Source organism: Colletotrichum chrysophilum, assembly GCF_026319265.1.
Source record: "Colletotrichum chrysophilum strain AFK26 chromosome Unknown scaffold_159, whole genome shotgun sequence".
Classification (NCBI taxonomy): domain Eukaryota; kingdom Fungi; phylum Ascomycota; class Sordariomycetes; order Glomerellales; family Glomerellaceae; genus Colletotrichum; species Colletotrichum chrysophilum.
The window spans coordinates 23,634-46,467 of NW_026517446.1; the positions used below are offsets into that span (position 1 = coordinate 23,634).

General features: G+C 54.9%; 5 protein-coding genes across 5 annotated transcripts; 3 read left to right on the top strand and 2 right to left on the bottom strand.

The window, feature by feature from the left end:
* Positions 1 to 6,968: 6,968 nt before the first annotated feature.
* Positions 6,969 to 8,921, top strand: COL26b_011993 (uncharacterized protein; the record flags this gene model as incomplete). Its single annotated transcript, XM_053184646.1, has 1 exon — positions 6,969 to 8,921. The coding sequence occupies one exon, from the start codon at positions 6,969 to 6,971 to the stop codon at positions 8,919 to 8,921; it is 1,953 nt and encodes a 650-aa protein (XP_053031390.1).
* Positions 8,922 to 15,941: 7,020 nt separating this feature from the next.
* COL26b_011994 (uncharacterized protein) lies at positions 15,942 to 17,774 on the top strand (the record flags this gene model as incomplete). The annotated part of the gene is made up of 1 exon (XM_053184647.1): positions 15,942 to 17,774. The coding sequence occupies one exon, from the start codon at positions 15,942 to 15,944 to the stop codon at positions 17,772 to 17,774; it is 1,833 nt and encodes a 610-aa protein (XP_053031391.1).
* An 82-nt stretch (positions 17,775 to 17,856) lies between these two features.
* On the bottom strand, positions 17,857 to 19,164 carry COL26b_011995 (uncharacterized protein; the record flags this gene model as incomplete). Its single annotated transcript, XM_053184648.1, has 3 exons — positions 17,857 to 18,363; positions 18,471 to 18,995; positions 19,063 to 19,164. 3 exons carry the CDS (start codon positions 19,162 to 19,164, stop codon positions 17,857 to 17,859), a joined length of 1,134 nt encoding a protein of 377 aa, XP_053031392.1.
* Positions 19,165 to 19,489: 325 nt separating this feature from the next.
* COL26b_011996 (uncharacterized protein) lies at positions 19,490 to 20,559 on the top strand (the record flags this gene model as incomplete). The annotated part of the gene is made up of 2 exons (XM_053184649.1): positions 19,490 to 19,737; positions 19,803 to 20,559. The coding sequence occupies 2 exons, from the start codon at positions 19,490 to 19,492 to the stop codon at positions 20,557 to 20,559; spliced, it is 1,005 nt and encodes a 334-aa protein (XP_053031393.1).
* A 746-nt stretch (positions 20,560 to 21,305) lies between these two features.
* Positions 21,306 to 22,365, bottom strand: COL26b_011997 (uncharacterized protein; the record flags this gene model as incomplete). The annotated part of the gene is made up of 4 exons (XM_053184650.1): positions 21,306 to 21,581; positions 21,698 to 21,982; positions 22,058 to 22,223; positions 22,310 to 22,365. 4 exons carry the CDS (start codon positions 22,363 to 22,365, stop codon positions 21,306 to 21,308), a joined length of 783 nt encoding a protein of 260 aa, XP_053031394.1.
* Between the last annotated feature and the right edge of the window lie 469 nt (positions 22,366 to 22,834).

The window sequence follows — 22,834 nt, forward strand, 5'->3', positions numbered from 1 at the left end:
CAGCCACACCAAACCCAGACCTCGGCGTGGGCTCTGTGATGGCACTGGGGTTGCGTTGCTCCAGCCAATATCACACACATCCCGCGCTGGCAAAAACAAAAGAAATCCGAAAGGGACCCTTGGCCAGTGCCTCATTTCGGCGTTGATAACGTTTTTCGCGGCACGATATGAGCGACGAGGGTCATTTCCCGTGCGCAGTCTGGTCACAATTGATAGTCTCTCACCACGCGCCGATGCGGCGGCGGCGCGGGGGGACACCCACTCCATGTCTTTCCGAGATGAGGCTTGACGCGTTGTGTGGCGATAAGCAGCCGCCGAGAGAAAGATTCGTAGAATTTCCTTTTTTGCATCTCACATGCGTGCGTCGGCGCATTGTCGAACCCGCCGATAGCTGCAGGCGTGCAATTTCCAACGGTGCTGCATGGCGTTCTTGCTCATGCTGTCTCAAATGAGGTGACATTCAAGATAAGATACTGCAAGGCGCGCGGCGGGCGTCATTGTCCTCGTGCGTCGCGACGATTACTTGCTTTTGCAAGCTTATCCGCTGCATATTGAGGTCCCAAAGGTCGCCGCCAATTTCTTGAAGCTGCGTTGAATCTTACTTCATGTCCCGAGAGTCAATAGACGATGTTCGCCAGGATGCTTATCTTTAGGGAATGCTGCTGTTGCAATCCGTGTCGTCCGCAGCCCTGTCCAGTGAAACCTCGGGTGGTAGCCTCGTATGGTGACAATCAACATATTGTCCGAATACGCCCTGTTTTGGTAGCAGCCGGTGCTGGCTCAGAAGATCAACTTCCAATCAACAACATGCAATCCGTCTGAGATCAAGTACATGCCCAAGGTGTCGTCAGTTGATGAAGCTGGCTTCACGACCATGTGTGGTACTTGCTCGTCTCTTTGCTCAACCCCGGGGTCGTGCCAGGAGGGATAGGTTGAATGCCACGGTGACGACAATGTGACCGTCAACTTTCAGAAGGACGCAAAACCAGCTGTTCCATGCTCAAGAAAGGGGTTTCCGTTCCCCCGTGGTACAGGCCGTATTCATCTCAAGTCTGTGTCCCCGTCGTCTTGCTCAGCCTATGTCCGGTCAACAGGGGGTGCGAGGCACGACATCTTATCTACAGTCGTGCCTCGTAGCACGCCGTGGCGGGGAATAAGCCCGCGCTGCTGTCAACGTTGCCTCGAGGGAGACAACGCACTGAGGAGCCAGGTTGGACACAAGGTTGGAGTTGTACCGCCAGACATGTAACCTGATGAGCTGTCAGCGCTTCTGTGCGACAATGTGTAACGACCCCTCTTCATGAATATCCATTTCCATGGCACTGACGGTGGCATTCAAGAGTCGTCCTCCATTGATGTCCGACTTAGGCCCCTGGCCAGAGCGGAAGGTCGGCCCTCTCAAAATGGTATGAAGAAGTCGTGTTGATGATGGCAAAATCGTCAGGTTGCGGTCTCACAACAGCAAGATGATCAAATAAGATGTACTTTTGAAGCCCACTTGTATCCTGTAACCAGGTAGACAAGCTTTCTCTCGACATCATCGATAATCCAAACTTCGCTGGATTTCGAGAGTCCACTTGACGTGGCACCACATAAATGTCGCAATGATGGTCGCGATGCTTGTCACCATATCAAAGAGACATATCTTTAACATCCCACAAACTACTTTGAAGAGCCTTCCGGTAGGCATCTGTTGATTTCCGTTTTTTTGCGTTGTGTTGTGTTCATCAGCCTCGCCATAAAGACTAATGCCCACTCAGTAAACGTCAATGTCTGCCATCAATCAACAACAAACGAATCTGCTGTTGGCAACAGCGAAGATGGCACCGATGTTTACCGTTGAGCTTGAGACAAGTCAAGAATGGTATCACGACCTTCAAAGGTATCTCTCGCAAGCCCCACGGGCATCTTCCAGTCGATTCTCCATGACGCCAACGCGAGGATGAAGTCAGCCTTTCGGATGGAACATCAGAGTCTTCATGTCGTCTGGATTTGCAACGCCACTTACGTGTACCTCGCCCGTGGAAACCGGACAGGAGATCTCTTTGTTTTGAGAGATGGTCAAAGGGTCCTGAGGCGAATGGTTCCAAATACGAGATCAGCGGCACAGTGTCCGCGATTGCCGCCGCGTCTAGTTGTCTTTCGAACGGGTCTCCAAAACAAGAGGTTCACCAGCAACCAGATCTGGGGCTAAGATCAACGGCGCCACCCTGCGACTGTGTAAAGCGACGGGCGAGGGGTCCGTCGGATAAACGATTGAAGCCGACTGAGCCCGGTGAGGAGCGGACGAAAGTGGAGCTAGAAACGCGGGGAAGGGTCGCTCATCCCTGCTTCGCCGGCCGGCCGCGGGTGTGCCCGGCAGGGCATCCCGCTGTCTTCTCGCGGCACCATTTCAGGACTTTCGGGCCCAGGCAGGGACGGTTGGCCCCGGACGGTGCGAGCAGTTCCCGGCAAGTGATTCGAGGGCGAGACAGGCACCGAGACGGCTGGCAGCACCACCCCGCCCGGTGAAAACCAGTTCTAAGTGGTCTCAACAAAAAGTCCCGCTGAGCGGTGTGTGTCAGATGCATCTAGGGCGGTTTAGCGGCCGCAGGTCAATCATTCACCGACCAATGACAATGGCCCGTAGTTACTGATTATCACGAGAACTGCTCGCGCTGCAGGTGGCTTGCAGACGAGGGGTAGCATCGCAGGGAGCGCGCGTGGCAGAAAAAAGCAGAAACTGGGCACGTGTGCGGTTGTGCTGTCGTGGGTGCTCGGACGCAAAGACCAAGGAAGCTGACAGAGGCTGGAGACGGTGAGGTTGTCGTGAAGTCTCACCGACCGAGCTGGGCGGGGTTTGCTGCTTGGCTAAGTTAAGCTGGAAGTGAGTTCGAAGCTTAAGCAGTTCCCCGGCTCATGGCTTCCTGCAGAACGACGGGGCGACGGGGCATATGCAGAGGCAGCTGGAGCTTGAATGCGTTGTTTGGTAGTGTCGGAGTCATGTTCAATCAAACGTGTTTTAGGGCGGCACAGAACGGTGGTTTGATGCCGGTATCGGTGAGCTGAAGCGCCGTCTGGAAGTCTCACTTCTCTCTAAAGTAAACTCGCTATAGAAGCAAGGGACATGTCTTTCGACGGCCGTCAAGCTTTGGGCAAAGTGTGGCGTGCCGCACTTGAATGATAAGACGCCGAAGTAAAGGGCGTCAATGATGTGGGGGTTCGACGGGGGTCGGTGATCGTCGGTGAGCTTGATTTGGGATCTGACAATGGCGCACTTTTTGGTGATTGATCCTGGTGTGGCGTATCAATACCGTACCGGCCGAGCAAGGGAGGTGACTGGATGACCCCCGTGCGCCGTGCGGGAAACGGACAGCAGGAACGTGATGTGACGCGGGGGATATCGCCGTTGCCCGGCTCCCGCGGTCAACTTCTCAAGCGACGGAGTGGTCTTGCTTGTGTGGAATGTGGAATGTTTCTCGACTTTGCTTGATGTGTTGGCAAGGCTGGGGATTTGGGGCGACCCGTCCAGTCAATGAACGGTTTCGACGCATTTCCCAGTTGGCTCAACTGACTGATCCCAAAGCGGCAGTCGTCCGATCTTTGCAATGCCCAAGAAAACATGGCGTCAGTTGAGGTGTCAAGTAGCGTCAGGTAGCGCGGCGCATGAACGAACGAAGCACTCCGGGAGACTGCCCCGGGCGGAAGTGTCCAAAGCAAGAACGAACGCAAGCTGGCCCGGGTTTGCTGCGTTGTTGGCCTTGGAAGTTGGAACTGCTGAAAGAGATCAATTCAAGTTTTGTCGGCCGGGGCTCGTAAAACAATTTCGGGGCTTGACTCGTAAGTAGCAGCACAGCCACACCGAAGCCTCGCTGCTCATCTTAGCGATACGGTTTCCTGAAATTCGACAGAAATTACGACCCAAGAATGCTGATTTCTGGGGAAGCAACATTTCCGAAAAGTCCAGCAATCTGGGGACGGACAAGCGGCCTTCTGGCCTGGGCGCCTGGAGAGGAAGTTTTGGCGGCCACGGCGGGAATCCGGGCAGCATGTCAGTTGGCAGTCCGGGGACTTTAGCGTCGAGGCAGGGGTGGTTCATCGGTGAAGAGAGTCAGGCAAAGTCGATGGAAGAGGCAGCTGGCCTCTGGCCCTCTGCTGATATGCCTTGTGACAGAGCTCATGAATCCATCGGTTGGGGTGGAAGGTTGGCCAGCAGAGTTCGGGTGGCAGAGGCATTAGCGGACTGCAGGGTGGTCAAAGGCACCGCTGGGGAGGGACGTGGTGCGGCCGGCATGATATGGAGACGCTTCCGGGGCGAACAGACGCCATTTCCGTCAGGTGCTGGCAGGTTGTTGTCTCTAGAGGCTCCTCTTCTCTCCATCTCCATGCATAACGTGAGCAGTAGCGGTGGTCGAGATTCAAGCTCCAGTCCGTTGAGGTCGAGGCCGTGAGACAGAGGCGACGGCAGGCGCTACTTAGCAACGTCTGCTGTCGTCGGTGGTGTTCTCTTTCTTTCTCAACGCAGGCCAAGCATTCCTCATGGACGTCGGCTGGAGTGATCTGGTGCCGGTCTCGTCTGGTGTGCTGAACACTAAGAGCGCAGCGCCAACACGGGTCGGCTTGCCTGGAACGTGTATCCGTACGGTACACTATGCGCGGGCGGGTAGTGCAGTCAGGTACGGAGGGTACGGCGGAGGTACCAGCCGGGCCCAGACAAGGGTAGGATGCATGATCGCTGAGGTCTGGTTCCGTGTCGGGGCATCTGGCCCTGGGTGTTGCACCCTTGGGCGGGACCAAGAAAGTCGGTTGAGGCGATGATGTCAAATGGCAGATTGTGGCATCGGAAAGAAGGCACATGGGTTGGACGGGGAGGGCGAGATTATTGGCATTTTGGGCAGCGTCGAAGCAGTGTAGCTGGAGACAGAAGGCCATGTGCAATTTGACATGCTCCGTAGTTGGGCTGCCCTTGGCCCTGGCCTCTTGAGGAGGAAAAGGAGGAAGAGGAGGAGCTCTTCTGAATTTGGTCTGCGCAGTGCCCTGGCCCTGCCCTGCTCATATCCGCGATGGGCATCTGACCTGTGGGAAGGGTTCCGGTACCCACGGCTGCAACGGTGGTATTTTTGGAGTACCAGCTTGTCCCCGGGAGGCTCAGAATAGTACGAGAAAAGGCGGGCTCGAATGAAACAAAGACTGGATTTGGGTTGCAAAACTGGAACGGAGGGACTGGAGAAAGTGAATGGGTTAGCTGGGTTGACTGGAGATAGACTGGAGCGTCTGGAGAGAGACAGAGAGAAGGAGGAGGAGAAGAGACGAGGAAGGGCCGTGTCGGCGTTGTGCATGTTGAGCCGCCGAGACGGTCGAGGTACAAGCAGTGGAGGAGATGGAGTGGGAATTTGGGAGATCATGGACGTGGAATTGGTCAATCGGAGTTTGTGGGAGCGGGAGCGGCCATGTACCTGCAAGGTGTGACCCTCTGAAAATGCGACTGTGTTTTGGGGGCAGCTGCTCGGTGCTCGGTTGGTCCTTCTTTCTGACAGAGACAGCCGAGAGATTGACACTGACTGACAGAGGCGGAGAGGAGAGGAGAGGGCGGGGCGGCGGGTGTTGTGCGACATCGGGGCAGCGGTTGAGGTGACGAAGAGGTCTGGCCGTGCTGAATGTGTGCTTGTTCAGAGTGATTACCAGCGTAATTTTTTTTTTAATCCATTGCTTCGACCTGGACCTGTCGATGGCTGTCTCTGAGACAAAATGACTGGATGATAACGCTCATGTCGAGTAACAATGGGAAGGCGGACAGGTGCATCTTGGGGGGGGGGTTCCTTCCTCACCCAATGGGACCCCAATGGCATCATCCATTCCACTGCATCGTTCCTGCCCCGCGGCCACCCTCCTTCGGCACAGTGTTTATGAAGAGGCACACCGTCGGGATACCTGGGCGTCATCCCACTCGCTCACTTCAGTGCGTGTGTTCTTGCTGGGAAAAGTACCTTCTCCCGTACCTACCTTTCCTAGACAAGCCGCGTACCTTGGCCAGCCCGGGCGAACCCCACTACACCCTCGCATGCCCGCTGTGCTGCGTGCCCTTGGATTTCCATCTCAGTCTGAAGTGCGGTCACCGGTGTGTGTGTTGTTCTGGAAGACTGCGAAAAAATAAAAAAGGACCTGGCCTGGAACGTATCCGTACATGGCGCACTTAACCCCGGGCGCCAACAGTGCCACATAAGGTAGCCCTGGCCTAGGTAGCTCTACTTTTACTGATTTATTGAGAGAGAGAGAGAGAGAAAACCCAAGTACTCGGATACGTACCGCGGACAATGCGCCCACTGTGTTATTATTACGACCGCACACTCCCATCGCCCCCTCTTCCCTGCACCTGCACTTGCCGCTCCCGTTCTCGCTGCTGCTGCTTGCTGCTGCTGCTGCTCCAGTTGCTGTTACTCACTGCATTGCTGTGCCGTCAATCGCTTGCTGCTTCCAGGCGCCTTGTGACCGCTCACCCCTTACTAGCATCCATTCCATTCTTTCCGCGCCTCGACTTTCTCTGCTGAAGCTGCTCCATAGTCGCAACAAGTACCTCCCCTACCTCGTCTGTCTGACTCTTCGACAAATACTCACGATCCGTCCTCCGCCTTGCCTTGCCTTACCTTACCTTCTTCCTCCTCTCTCCAACTGCGCATCTGCACGGGCAGCGACAGCATCGCCGGCACCAACAGCCCCCAACCACGGACCAACCTCTCTCACACGACCACCCCAACACGCACGTACACACCACATAAACTCCCGCCGGAAGGACGAGCGTCATCTTCGTCCCATCACTGCCCCTCCTTGCACTACAAAGGGTCCTGTTCTCCAGCCCTGCAAACTCAGCGCCGTCCGTCTGACTTCAACCCTCCCACCCGTTCCCGATCCCTTCGTTTTCGTTCGGATCCCACCTTCGCCCTCAGCGAACAACCACCACTACAACACCGTACCTTTCGCCGTCCTCCGCCATGGCTCAGTCCACCGAGCCGCGGAGGCGGTTTGCTCCCGTCCCAATCGAAACCACTTTCGAGTCCGTTCGAAAGAGCTCCCAGCAGCAGCAGGGACAGCAGCAACAACAATATCAGCCTGGTCCAGCACCAGAACCCACTCCCGAACACACCCCGCGAACTCCGTCACCGAATCCATTCGAGCAGCAGCTTCGCCAGCCTCCGCCTCAGCACCATGACGACCAGCAGAAGCCGAAGCGCCGCTTCGCTCCCCAGCTGATCGAGACCTCGAGACGAGCCCGAAGAGTGGGAGACACTGGCCCTGCCACTCGACCGACCGACAAGACCGACATCACTCCCTACACGAACCACATCTACCTCCAGCGCACCAAGTCACGAAAGAAGATCGCCGACGGTACCTCTTCCCCTGCCTCCCAAATCATTCAGCGACAGCCCAAGGGCGCAAGGCGAGAGTCAGAAGACGAGAATGCCGGCACCTACATGTTGGAGTGGGCCGCCATGGAGGCCGAGAGACAGATGCAGGAGGCTGCTCTCGCTGCTTTCCCCAACAGTCGCCCTCGTGAGGGTGGCGCTGCCCACTTCTACTTCAGAGAGAGCTCCGGGGACGACAGCACTCCCGAGAGCATCTCGCCCCAGCCAACGGGGACTGCCTCCAAAACCCGTGCCCGTCACGCCAATGCACCCCGGCGGAAATCTTCAGACTTGGGCTACTGGCATAAGCATATGCAGGAGCATGCAGAGAAGCTGGCAGTGGAAAGGGGCGAGCATGTCCCCGTCTTTGACGAGGAGGACGAGGATGACTCGGCCATTGACAGGATGGAGCTTGACAGCCCCCCTGATCCTCTGTGGTTGACCAACACCAGGAATCAGACCGCCGATGCTGGCTCCAAGGGTCCAATTGGCGAGGTCTTGATGCCACTGATAACCTCCGATCCTGTCTCAGCCAAAGATACGGCGCAGCCAGCGCTTCCCCCGCCTGAACCAGTGACCAAGCCCATTGGCGAGACTGGAATGCCATATGTCCCTTCCACTCCGGCCACGCAACCTGCTGCAGTGCCCATTGCCAAACCTGCCCAGGTCGTCCCCGAGACTGGTTTCCGCAACGCTGGCGGCGGCGGATTCGGCAGACCCTTTGGAAACTTTGGGTTGCCCGCCGAAACTAGCGAGTTTAGGAGGATGCGCAAGGCCGCGTCGCCGCCAATGTTGGGCAAGGACATTGTCTTCCGCAAGTGCCCCTCACCGAAGCAAACGAAGCTCGAGCCGGATCACCCCTTCTCAGAGCTCCCTACCGCCGAAGAGAGAAACAGGGATACCACGGGAGAAGCCGGATTGTGGAGGGGCTACTGCTTCCGAAAGAGCGAGAGCGATCAGGCCATAGTGCCTGCATCTCTTCAGGGACCCAGAATGCTGCATACACCGCTGCCTCCCTCCACTCCGGGGGATCCATTCGCTGCAGCTTTTGGCAAGAGCTCTCTCACTGACGAGCCCGGTTCCCACTATGCATCCGCCACCCTCACCCCAAGTACCGCTGAACACCGCGTTCGGTCGGGTGATTTTAAGGGTCTTCACATGCTTCATGGCTTGGAAGAACGTCTGAAGCGCGAGAAGGCTCTCGAGGAGAAAATTGCTTCCGAGTTTGACGATACTTTCATTACGCAGGTTTACAACTACTTGTCTCTTGGATATCCAGCCATGGCCCGGTCTTTCGACGAGGAGCTTGCCAAGATTTCCCACATGAGCGTTGATGAGCTGGAGATGGAAGATGCCAAGCAGATGGCATCCGGCCACTTGATGGAGCCAGCTGAGGCCGAGATGGCAGAGGAGAAGAGGTGCCCCCGATGGAAGGCGCTGAAGGCGTACATCTTTGAGTGGGCACGACAACATCCCGACTTGGACAGCCTCGATCCTCTCGCTTGGGGTGTGCGTGAGAGACGAGGCAGTTGGGCAATCTAGACGGTAAATGATGGAAATACAAATCATACGGTGGAGGATTGGCTTAGCGACACAGTATGGTCAGATGGAAGAGAAGGGTATCGAGTGCTTTTGCGACAAACACAGCGCGTTATCAACGGCGTTTCAGCACAGTCTTTCATTGCAAGGAGATACATTTTGGTCAGCATTGAGATTTTGGGTGTTTCGATATGGGCGAAAAAATACGCGGTGTTTGAGAGAGTCTAGAACAGCATGAAGAGGTGCATGGTTGCATTCCCAGAGTCCAGACGGCGTCTGTGGGGTAGACAGTGGGGTTTGATGCATTCGAGACCAACAGAGAGGGGCGACTGAGGATCGGTCGACGGCCGGGCGGCTCCGTAGGGCGGAGCGGCGCCGAGCGAGAGGGGAAAAGGCTGCGGACGAGTTGCGCTGCATTGCATGTGCGAGGGTCCTCTTCTTGATGGATTACAGGAAGGATCTAGGTACAGATTGTACACGAGCCCTGCCCAGTAGGGGTATTCGAGTTTTTGGAGCGCGCGCAACAGGATATCTCTGGCGCTCTGATAAGGCAATGTGAATCGAGGGCGGCGGCGGTCGCCTGATTTGACAAACATGATAAGACCATTGGTCGGCTGTGATATGTGTGTTCCAGATAAGCCTGTTTGGTGTTACGGTGGCTCAAATTGGCTTTCAAAAAAAAAAAAAAAAAAGACTTCAAGCGTTCATGTGTCGTCCTTTCGAGTCGTGATTCTCTAGAAGCTGGGTCTTATTGAGGAAGACGGCTAGACATAGCTTTGAAGAATTAGGTTATTGGCATTGCCACCGTAACACCTGTTGAAGTCATCGTCATTTTGCCTGCCTCCCTTAATGCATCGTTATCTTCGTTGTTTCCATGTTCTGTCGTTTTATTTTGCTTCTGAGCTGCAATGCCAAGCACCCGCAGTGTTCCCTGCCCATTATCCCAAGTAGATCACTTTTCCATCTTCACGAGGGCCAGCTTATGTCGACGAATAACCATTTTGGTACCTGTCAAACCCCTGTTATGGGCGAGATAGGCGGAAGCAATGTGTGTGTGGCGTGTCAGCTGATCTTTCTACTCTCTATTCTCTTCCCCTTCGCTAGGTCTTCAGGCTTATTATCATACTTTTTATCATCGACGAACTCACACCATGGCTATCGTGCGAGCCTTGTCGGAAGGTTACATCGACTAACACTCGGTGGTTCACTTGGGCCTCGGCAACTATTGTGTCTGTGTAGCCCAGGAGCCCAGCTGTCAGAGAAGAGAAACGGAGGGACAGAAGGAGGCGCAGATCTGATTGAAAGGAATCGACCATGGACTGTTTCGTAGTTCACTCTCAAGAGCAGTTGCCTTGGCGCTTTTGACGGCGTAAAGGTCTTTCTACATTCTTCGTTCACATTTAGTTCATGGCATGCACCGCGGCCCGAACCTTGGAAGCTTCCAAGCCGTATGTTACGATGTGTTTGCTTCTGAGGCTGTCATTCGCAGCGTCTAAACTCACAAGCACCGGGAAAGGTAGGGCCTAGGCAGATGTAAAGAATGTTTCCATGATAGAATTCAAAGAGCATATCTATCGAAGATGGTATAAGAAGTGGAATTGCAGTGCCCAGCTGAGAGACCAAGGCCTATATCGGCACAATCGTCAGAGCAGATTGCAGCCCACCTGCAAGGATCTCCGCCAGACCCATCACAAGCAAAGCGGGCGCCTTTTCTTCTGGATCGTTCGTGCGTACCGCTTCATAATAAGCCACCCTTGCCACGTAAGACCCGAGATACGACATCTCGTCTATGATAGCTGCAGTCCTATCTGCATCTGCGTCTGCCTGAGCAAGCTCAACGAAGTGACCCACCGATGCTGCGAAAGACAATATCGCACAGAAGGCGTCGGCAGCAGCCAATGTGGTACGGGTATCCCCAAGCTTAGTTGGGATTTTACCTCTGTAAAAAACGGCGACAATCCCCTTGGTTCCAAACCGGACACCGGTTGCAAGACGAGAAAGGCACACGAGATCATATGACTGGAGTGGGTCCCGGGGGTAGAAATAGTCGCCAGAGAAGGTGGAGAGGCCGGAGATGACGCCCAGCAACACCGAGGGTATCGTATATGCGTTCCCTTCTGGATTATCTGCTTCGAAGATATCAATGAAGAAGCCGAGTTCGTTTATGATACCTGAAATACCATGTCCAGCGATGTAGATAGCTTTTGCTGTGTCTTTTGACACGGAAATATCAATACCGGAAAATCCTGCTTTTTCTATGCTTGGAGAGATTTGTTGACCGTGGAATCCCCCAAACGCATTTCCGAGTGCTTTTGGAGATGCGCTTTCCTGAGCTTGTTCATGGTCGAACAATGATGGCGATGACGGTTGCTGACCAGAAAGCAATTGTATAGTGCTCCAGCTACCAGCAGCGATGATGGCTTGAATATCAGCGTTGTCGGGAAACGGTGGCGTGTCGTTGGCGATATTGTAGACAACCGTGTAGGCCAATGCTGGGATCCAGCAAAAGAGGTCAAGATAGGAGATATCTGGAATGCCGATACTGTTGAGGATGTCGGAAATCACGGGGATGTGAATCTTGATGTCCAAGACGCCGATGGCCTCCTGTGCCAGGTCGATGAAGATATTGATGAGTGCATCTGCAACAACTTGGCAACTAGAAATCACCCCATCAACCAAAATGGCAATGAGCTTGTTCAAGATTTGCCCAACTGTCATGGACCGAAAATCGCTGGCTAGTGATTCGAGCTGGGAACCTACGGCTGAAACAACTTGCCCCTCTTGCTTCAGAGCATTCAGGAGGTCGTCGAAAAGCTGTTCAGACACGCCTGTAGGCGACTGCGGTTCCAATTCCGTCAGGTTAGCAGCCTGGCTTTTGTAGTGGCTGAAAAAAATCTGCGATCCAGACGTCTGCCCTGATGCTGCAGTATTTGTCGCGCTTGAAGAAGCAGGTTGAGTTGCGACTTGACCAATAGAAGTTGACCAGTCAGTGACGCCCGCCCACTGATTGATTATTTGTTCCAAGGAGGCAATGTCTGCGTCAAAAGACGCCTTCACAGCTTGAATGCCATCGACTTGGTTTTGCATTCCCTGCCTGGTAAGATTACAAAGCACATCTTTGGTGCGCTTTATATCATCCCAGTCAAAGAGAAACTCGATGAATTTGATGATGTCTGCAATGCCCGTCTCGACGGCGTTGAAAACCCATTCGATGGCGTTGACAACCGCGTTGACAGTGCTCAGGATGCCCTGATAAATCTGCCCCCCCGATGTTGGCCAAGAAATACCACACACTACTGGCCGCATCTTCCACGATCCGGACGAGGCTTTGGACCCCTGAGCCCAGCCAGCGGAAGAGGTCACCCAAGGCGATAGGTATAGCATCTCCTATGTCACCAAAGAGGGGAAACAACTCGACCGGAGCCTGAGAGACCGCATGCACGGAGCTTCCAGCGACCGACATAACGCCAGAATGAGTGTTCTTCGATGCCGTGACGGCCACACGTCCGTTCACGGGCGGTGTCGGTACGGAGGCAGTCGTTGCAGCCTGGGTGGAAACCACGCTATTGTAAACTGTGCTCAGATGGCCAAGGCTCTGCGCCACAGCCTGAACATTGTTTGAGGACGCAGTCGTGGGTGCAAGCGGAATTGAGGTAGAGGTGCCCTGAGTACCGCCTGCGACCACGTTCGTCGGTACAGATGCCGTGCGTAGAGCCGTTTCGGAGTTCAAAGAGCTGATGGTTTGAAAAGACTTATCCATGGGGTTTATGGTGGTGGTCGTGCTCGACACTTCGTTGCAGGTTATTGTGAGTATCGTACAATTTATACTGTTGTCGGCAGTCTCGACCACAGTAAGAGTTCCAGTTGGGTCTGTGGTGATTGCTGTAGGGTTGGGACCCAAAACGTAATATATTCCATTGACATATACGGGAGCACGCGACACGGCAGTAATGGAAAGCTCTGCACCGCTGACCGGCGAATCTTGAGCGTCAACCGCCCGTATGGTTGTCGTATAGGAGTTGAAGGAGAGCGGTGGAGTGTTGGGTATGGCATCGAGCTTGATTTCGTCGGCGCGCCATAGTTTGGCATCGGAGTTGGTTGCCTGTGTCAGCCTGTGTAACTTGTTGCCCCCCGAAGCAAAAATTGTGTTCCCGCCGTCGTCTCGATTCAAGAAAGGAGACATGACTTCGACGCTCGTTAAGATGGGAACAGGAAAGCTCCATGCCCCTTGAGCAGCGAGCTCGTCGTTTTGGCAGGAGACATAGTAGACCTGGTCACTGGAGTTCTTGCCCCAGATGGTTGTGACGCCATCGTGCGACATGGCCGACAATTGTGAAGTGTCCTGCAAGAGAGCGTTGACCATCAAGACTGCTCCTACTGCCCCATCCGCTTGGCCATCGGCAGGAAATCGATACAGAGTAGACCCGCTGACCGCGTACAAGTCTGTACTCAAGTCGTCGTTACGCGCAGTGGCAATTGCGGATGCCTGAACATTGCCTGGGAGACCAAGGCGTCTGGGCAGTGGAGGGCCTGCGCCAAAAATATTGGTGATTGGGACGTAGACCAGCTGGGCCGATCCACCAGCGGTTCCTGAAGTATAAATCCCGTCCACGAGTCCTTGAGCCACTCTGCCGATACAGCTCTGATAGCTGCCATCTTCAATGTCGACTGGCATGTCCTGAAGCGTCCAAGTACCTAAGCCATCCTTAAGAACAATATTGTATCGGGCAATATCTTTGACGGCAGTTGTTGACGAACGGTCGACGTCGACAATGACGTATTGCTGACTATCTTCCGTCTCTGCAAATAAGACACCAACTATGGAGATGCTGGTCTGCGTGTCACTGGTGCTCGGTGCGTTGAAGGGTACTGGGGCCCATACTGGTTTTGCCGTCCAAGAGGTATCGGAGTTCGAATTTCCAAGAGACAAGAAAAGCCTGTCGGCTCCATCGGCAGATACAGCCAGAGCCATACTTATCGTCCCATCCACGGCGCTCTGGCGAACATCGAAATTACTGGCCGTCGGTGGTGCTGCGGACGTGGTCACAGAGACTGTAGCAAGAAGAGAAGACGAAAGGTCTACCATCTCCCACCCTGTCGTGTTCGCACCGCTTTTCTCAAGGATAACATGGAAGATGCTTCCAGTGTCAAGCCCAAAGAGCATTGAATGACCGTCAGAGGTCTGAAGAGCTTCGAATTTGCTGACTGGCGATACAACCTCTCCACAAATGTAGTTTTGAATCATGTCAGATGTTGCAATGATTTGGCCGTTCGGCGTGGAAGCTGCCTGTTGTGTCCCAGGTGGTTGCGCTTCAGAGCTGGACTCAGGGATCTGATCATCCAAGATGAGGTTCTTCTCAAAAGGAAAATCGGGATCGCGTGTCTGCATCGTTGAGAAACGAGGGCTCTCTGAAGAGGCTTTGTACGCCAGACCAGCCGATGGTGGTGGTGTAAGGGGCGGTGTTCCGGAGGCCGACGCTGGGTCTGTGTACGTTATCCCACAAATCAGGTCTTGGTTATTGGAAAAAACCGCTGAGGTGTACGTGAAAACCTTTGCACCGGGGAAAATAAATTTTCTCGGCGTCGAGAGGTCGATTGAAGTAGGAATGGAAGTTACCAGCACATCGACCTTGGCCTTGACATTTTCGCCTATGAGTGACATCTCACTGAGATTTTGAAACCAGCTATCTGACGGATTTTGTGAATTGTCCACCATCGAGTGCTGAGTCTGTGGGAAGGTGTCGCGGGTCATTAGAACTTCGTGACCGCAAACGGCCCGCGAGGCGTTCGTCAATGGCAACGGCGTCAAGTTAGTCGCGAACTCATGGTTCCCCGTTCATGATTGCAAGAAGTATGTGGGGTGATTCCTGTTATGAAATCAAGGACACTAGGTATCCAACAAAACATGGCGAGGGCTTGCTCGTGTACGTGAAAAACTTGGAGATGTACGTGGGCTAGGTATTTCATACCTCCAGCGACGGAACGGGTTACGGGCTAACCGAATAGACCACAGAGGGCTGGCACTAATATGTCTCCCACCGGTCTCTACAGAGCTTCCCTGATACCTTGAGATTATTGTACTGCGCAGACGCGACGAGATTGGGAATTATCTGCGGACAATTCAAATATTCTCGCCTGTTGAATGACGTTGGGATATCCTACATAACGCCAGGAACAGTCATCAGCAAATACCAGTACGGAGCAAAATCAGTCAGCCGTCCATCATTAAGGCTGGGAAATTTGATCATTAAAAAAAGTTGGTGATAGACCAGTCAAGGTTGCTAAGATCGGAGAAGCTGGGCACGCCAACTTGATACCTCGTCATTCCGGCGGCAGTAGGACATCATTCACAACGACAATACCCCCGTCGAATAATGCATCATAGCGCTAAATAAAGCAAGGTCATTAGAGAAAGGTGGTATTCCGCAGCCAATGTGATACTGCAGTCGCCATTGGAACTTGTCAAGGCCCCTATGATGAACGATTGGACAATCAGACTCAGAACCGTGTACGAGCCTATACTCGGAATAAGAAGAGAATGAACATATATATATAAGATTAGATAGATGTTGATACCATAGTGCGATTCGTTTTCTATGGTTTTCGTCAGTGTTCACATAACTAGTAACCGGAGAATGTGCTCCCTGGTTAAGTAGTGATGAAGTGAGCCCCCCCGTGTGCTCTATTGATATTAACCTGATCTGAAAAAGCAAGACGCAATCCAGGACACAATTGAGCTTATCGACTCAATTGGGCTATCAGCCCTGTATCCTTTTGCGACCGTCTTGATGGAGTGAGTTTTCTGCACGACGGCGTCGTACACGTCGGCATGGATTGGGGCTTTTAGCAGCCGGTAGTCCCCCGCACGATGTGGTGGGCCCTGCCATGCGTGATGCTCCCGGGCAATTAACTTAATTAAACCGGGCTAGCTTCTCTTCATATCAACACACCCTTATCACACAATCTTCAGCCATTACACTTGGACGCTCAATGGAACCCAGAAGCCTTCCAACAACAATCCCAATGGGAAATGGGGGCACAGGGAAGACAAGAAGGGGAACTAATAGACATGCGCGAAGTTCGACAAAAGTGCTCAAGGACTGGTTCGCGGCCCATGAGGCGTATCCGTACCCCTCGGACCAGGAAAAGGAGGAGCTGAAAAGCCTTTCCGGGCTAAACATCCGGCAGATATCATATTGGTTTGTCAATGCCCGCCGTCGAGGGGGCGTGAAGAAGTCGGCAGTCCCTACAGAATTATCGGTTCCGGAGCTGCTGCCGAGCACAGAGCCGGCGACAGTCCAGAACCCAGGATGGGATGCCATGAACCCCTTGGACCGTTGGAGGAACTCGCCGCCTGAGGAAGAGCCGGTATCGCTGGACGCCATCGCAGAAGCCATCGGCACATCACAGAGTCTCCCCGGCATAAGTTCCTCTATCGACTGGACCGAGCCGGCGAGCTGGAGCCAGGGCCAGACCGCACTCAGCACCGACTCCATCAGCTCCCTCGGATCCTCCGACCAAAGCAACTCCAGCAACTCCTCCGCGCACTCATACGCCTCCGACTCGCTCTTCAACATCCGCACCCAAGAAGGCCGCCGCCGCAGACGGCGAAAGAACCAAAAGTACCGCAACCCGCTCGCCGCACCCCCCACCGACGGCGCCAAGCGCATCTACCAGTGCACCTTCTGCACCGACACCTTCAAGTCGCGGTACGACTGGACGCGGCACGAGGGCACGCTGCACCTCGTCCTCGAGAAGTGGACATGCCTCCCCTCTGGGCCGCGGTACTCCGACCCCGCCGAGGCCGTCGCGCGCTGCGTCCTCTGCGACGAGGCGGATCCCTCGGAGCAGCATCTGGAGAGGCACAAGTACCGCGAGTGCGCGGCCAAACCGCTCGCGGCGCGATCGTTCTATCGTAAAGACCACCTCCGGCAGCACCTGCGCCTCGCGCACGGCGTGGACGACGTGTTGCCGTCGATGGGCGGGTGGAGGGCCAAGATCACGAGGTTGAAGTCCCGGTGCGGCTTTTGCGGCGAGACGTTCGCGCTATGGGCGGACCGGAATGATCACCTCGTCGAGCACTACCGCGCTGGGGCGCTGATTAAGGATTGGAAAGGGTGTAGGGGCTTGGAGCCAGCTGTTGCGCTGCTTGTGCAGAATGCGATGCCGCCCTATCTGATCGGGGCGGAGGCGAACAACATTGAGCCGTTCAGCGCGTCAAGGGTGGCTTCCAAGTCGCCCGCGGCGGATGCTGGAGGGCATGCTGTGCCATCGCAGTTTGAGTCCCTGACGGCTAGGCTGGGCGACTACCTCAAGGCCGCGATGGAGGATAACAGGCCGATCACGGACGACTCGATCCGGAGGGAAGCGCGGGTCATTGTGTACGGGGATGATGACCCCTGGAACCAGACTCCTGCCGACAATGGAGAGTGGCTACGATTATTCAAGGCGGGCTACGGTCTGGCGAGCGATGTGAAATTGCCAGGCTCCAGCGAACTGGATCCTGCTCATGGATGGCCGATTGATTTATCGCTGGACACATTTTCCGACCTGAACACAGCAGTCATGACGCCATTTACATTCGAGAACATGCAGAATGCAGCTATATCGAGCTCTGCGTCTATACCGCTGGACTTTTGTGGTGCTCCGGTCCAAGACGTCGCAGGGGATGGGGTGGCTGTTCCTTGGTCGTGGCAGACGCCAGAATGCCTGGCCGAGTTCAGGCAGATGGGATGCATGCCATCGATGCAGATGCCTACAGCTGCTGAAGTTTGCAACATCAACGACCCATTCTTTGGGGCTACTGTGTACCCAGAGCTGTTGGCTCCCGAGGAACAATTTAGGAATCCAGCATAGTGGACTAGTCGTGCTCGGTAAAGGAACAATTTTCATCACCATTTCTAATTTCTCCAGTCGTGAAATGCCTCTTTGACGAAAACTACTGATCTTTCACAGCTTCAGCCAAAGCCAACTCAAGATCCCCCTTCAGATCCTCCACATCCTCAACACCGAGACTCAACCGAACCAAATCATCATACACACCCACGCTCTCCCTTTCTTCGCGTGGCATGGACGCGTGCGTCATGCGCGCCGGTATCTCACACAGGCTCTCCACGCCGCCCAAGCTCTCCGCCAGCGTGAAGTACTTCGTCGCCTTACAAAACCGCGCCGCGGCGTCTCCGCCGCCCCTGATACGGAACGAAACCATGGCGCCGCCCATACCAGCCCGGTGCTGTCTCTGCGCTATCTGTCTCCGCGGGTGGGAGGGCAGGCCTGGGTAGTTGACCGCCAGAACATGAGGATACGCCTCGAGGAGACTCGCGAGAGCCGCCGCGCTGGCTGAGGCGGTATGGACTCTGAGGTGCAGAGTCTTGAGGCCGCGGTGGGCCAACCAGCAGTCAAAGGGGCTCGGGACGGACCCGGCTGCTGTCTGGACGAAGGCGAGCTTTTTTTTGAGGTCGTCGGAGTTGAAGGCTACGGCGCCCATGAGCACGTCCCAGGTTGCTGGTCAGCAGGATCTGGGAGGAGACATTAAAGGGGGCGACGACTTACGCTGTGCCCGTTGATGTACTTCGTCACGGAGTGCAGGACGATATCGGCGCCGTGGTCCAATGGATTCTGGAGATACGGCGACAACATAGTGCTGTCCACGACCACCATAATGCCCCGCGCATGAGCAATCTCCGTCACGGCACGAATATCAACCAGCGAAAGGGTAGGATTGCTCGGCGTCTCGATCCATATAAGCTGCGTATCATCCCTAACGAACGTGGCCATGTCTCTTTCGAGAGAAGGCGCAAAGTCTACCGCAACAGCGCCGAGCCTCGTAAGGAAACGGTACGTGCCGCCGTACAGGTCCGCGTTGCAGATGACGTGTCCACCGGGGGTGACGAGGCCGTGGATCACAGCAGCCGTTGCTGCCAGTCCGGAGGAGAAGGCCAGGGCATGCTTGGCGTGCTCGAGCGTTGCGAGGGCCTGCTCGAAGCTCTCGCGGTTGGGTTTGTTGGAGCGGGAGTAGATGTATTTGCTCGCGGGCTGGTTGATGTCTGGCTGGGCAAAGGTTGTGGCGAGGCATATCTGGAGGATGGCATAGTGTCAGCGAGAGGTGTTGCGGAGATTGGGGAAGGGGGTTTGGATGGCGGACCTGCTCGGAGAGGGCGCCTGTTGTAGGGTCGTGAGGTAGGCCGGCGTGGACTGCGTTGGTGCCGAAGCTGAGCTGCTTCTCGGAATGCTGTTGAGAGGGCATGGTGGCACGCGGGTCGGCTAATGGTTAGAAGAAACTGGAGGCGTGCTGCATAATGATTCTAGACGATCGCTTGCCATTTATGCACCAAAGGATGGACGCTTGTGACACAGGGCGTGGGAGCTGTCACTGACGGAATTGGGGTTCTTGGGGCTCCTCTCCGGTTGGCAATGGCCTTGCCCTATTGTCTTTGCGCAGTCACTCTGATGTTACTGTTAGGGCTACGAAAAGTACGACCATAAAAGCGTTGCTGTCTGATTCTTCTACAAAGCCTAAGCCTACCTAGGTTCACCAGCACGTACTTCACAACCAGGAAACTATACCCGCCATGGCAGAACTACCTTTACCCCCAATCTTAGACTCGGCCATCCGCCTCATCGGGCAGACGCCGATGGTCCGTCTAAATACTCTTCCCCAGTCAGAGGGCATCAAAGCCGAGGTCCTGGCCAAGCTGGAGTACCACAACGCCGGCGGCTCAGTGAAGGACCGGGTCGCCAAGGCGATGGTCGAGAGGGCCGAACAGGAGAGAAGACTCAAACCAGGCGACGTCCTGATCGAGGCAACCAGCGGAAACACGTACGTGCCCTCTGCCATCCCTCATGTCGTTCAGCAGCTAAGAAAGATCACTAACGCGCCCCCAGCGGCATCGCTCTCGCCCTCATGGCCGCGGTCAAGGGGTACAAATGCATCATCACGATATCAGAGAAGATGCCCGAGGAGAAGGTCCTCGTCCTCAGATCTCTCGGCGCGCAGATCGTGCGGACTCCCGCGGGCGTGCCCATCACCTCGGCCGACTCCATCATCAGCGTCGCCCGGCGCCTCAACGCCTCAACGCCGGACTCGCACATCCTCGACCAGTACACTAACCCAAACAACCCGCTGGCCCACGAACTCGGCACCGCGCCGGAAATCTGGACGCAGTGCGGTGGGAAGGTTGACATCGTGGTCGCGGGCGCGGGGACGGGCGGCACCATCACCGGTCTCGCGCGCGGGCTGCGGCAGCAGAATCCTGGCGTGGTCATCGTCGGCGCGGACCCCGTCGGATCTGTGCTCGCGCAGCCTGGTCATTTGAACGCGGAGAAAGGGGAGTACAAGGTCGAGGGCATCGGGTACGACTTCGTCCATGGGGTGCTGGTCCAGTCTGCCGCTGACGTCTGGGTCAAGACGGGGGATGTTGAGGCGTTTGGGTACGCGAGGCGGTTGATCAGGGAGGAGGGCCTGCTGTGTGGCGGGTCGTCTGGGGCTGCGATGGCTGCGCTGGTGAAGTTTATGCGGCGGAGGCCGGAGATGAATCGGGAGGATGTGCGGGTCGTGGTGATTTTCCCGGATGGTGTGAGGAACTATCTTACCAAGTTTGTGGATGATGGGTGTATGGAGCGGAACGGCATGTCATCGTAAATTACGCTATCATAAATGTGAACTTGCTGAGATCTTCTTTTGGCATTCCGGATCATGTTCCCAAACAGGAGAGTTCATGAAGGTGATGTGAACCTTACTTCGAGTCTCGCGTTCCGGCTTACGCCGGCCGGAAAAGCGGGTCCCGCATGGCCGGCCCCACTCGGAAGTGTCATTCAACGCCCTGAGAAATGCCATCCGACGCCTTGAGAAGTGTCAGTCAACGCCCTCCAAGAATATGTCAGGCACATGTCACGAGTTAACAGAACTTCTGGCTCGTGTCCGTTCAAATTTTGCAAGATCTTCATGCTGGAGCATGCTAAGTCCCCGCCTCAGCCTGCGCCCTTGAGGTGTCATTTTGTTGGAAGCTCATAGTGGAAGTACGCGAGCGCACCTCTTGACGGGCGAAGCCATTACGTCGCTGACTCGGGGTTCTTTCGCGGTAATTCACTTGTTTCCCTGGACCAGGCGCTAAGTATAGGTCTCAAGCCTTAGCCTAGCTGGGTTCGCGCGAGTTAGCTGCAGGTTAACAGAATGCTTGACGCTCACGCCTGTATTTCAAAGATAGCACTTAAAGCCTGTTATCTTTTACTCAACCATGGAAGGTAGAAGGGATATATGATGCTACGGAAACATAACTTCTGAACATGATTGCTCATTGGCATGAAAATACTACCCGTGCACTGTTGTTACTCGATGAAAATGATTTCATAAACAAAATTGCGAGAGCATTCCATCCACGATTATCTCTAGCTAGAACTTCTCAGTCCACACGCTGACCATATCCGTTCCCTTTCCGTTCTCGTAAGACCGCGGCGGCTTGAAGTACTCCACCCGCCGGAAAGCTCCCTTGAGACTTTGTCTTCTGCGTCCTCGACCACCGGCTCCTGAATAATGCCATCGCCACCCTGCGCGAGAATGTTCCAGTATACTCCGCGAAGACCCCAAGGCGGTCCCGGCATATCGAGGTCTTTGTAGAGAGGGAACTCGAGGCAGACGAGAACACCGGTGAGCGAGAGTAGCTCCTGCATACGCCGGGCTCAGTCTTTCCGCATCTCTGGAAGGAGAGCGCAGAGGAACTGCAAAGACGGGTTAGCGGCTTGTAGTTCTATGGAATTGACCGAAGTTCAGGGATAGATACCGTATAGTCATATATGAGATCGAATCCCTGGAAGTCGTCTCCGCTGCTGCTGGCGCATTGCGCCTCCCAGTCACGTTTAAAGAAGTCACCTGCCAAGATCTTCACCTCGCCGGGCTGTGCCCCGGAGATGCTGTCATGTGTGCCGAAATTGTACTCTCCCGGTTCTGGCAGTTCCGCAGCGGCGTACTGGCGTGCGACACCCGCACCCCTTTCCGAGACTTCGAGGCCGTAGACGTCGTATCCATGGAGCGCGAGCATGACCACGTCATATCCCTTGCCACACCCCTGAATGCGTCAAGAGAAGAACAGTAAGTATTTTAGAAGAGCGTAGGATATGTTCAGCCAAGTGAAATAACTCACGGGGACAAGCGCCTTCAGACGACGGTCAGCAGACGGCCGAGGGAGGACTTCAGAGCGAGACTCTATGAGGTCGATGAGGGCCGGGGACGGCTTCCCTCTATCCCAGAGGTTGCTCTCGTCGGATTCCCACAGCTCTGACCAACCGGATGCCTGCTTCTCACGGTCTCTGTGATGAATTATCAGCCCTGTGCTTTGGAATTAATGCCATGGTGGTATCCCTTCGGATAAATCACTGCGAAGAGTGGCCCATACCTTGAGGTGAAATGCGATATGAGGCGGCCAGGGCCATCCGTGTTTTCTGTCGCCATTTCGACCTTTCCAGTAAGATCAATGAGGTCTAGTATGGTTCAATCATTCAGGAAGCACGACAGAGCTGAAAGAAGCCACGGTAACCAGCTGGTGTTTTATAGTCTAGCCGCAATGGAGCCGGCAGTGCGGAAAGGAAACCCCGGCAACATTAGTGGCGCCTACTACTGCCATCCAACGCCCTATGACAAAGCAACCCGCAGTACACTCTGTCATTCAGGTGCGATCGCCTCTCCAAGCTACTAGGTACTGACCCTGAATGTGCTGCTTTGCAGAGGTAAAGTGATGTCTGAGATGAGCTTGGAGTGATCAGGGTGAGCAGAGGTGAAGAAAATCGGCGGTGAATACAACGCCCCCCCCTCAAACGATACACGGTCCTCGAATCTTTGTATGGGGAAGGAAGCCACGCAAAAACATTGATGACGAAGAACACTATTTCGCACATTGCATCGAGGAGGGCGGCTACTGTGG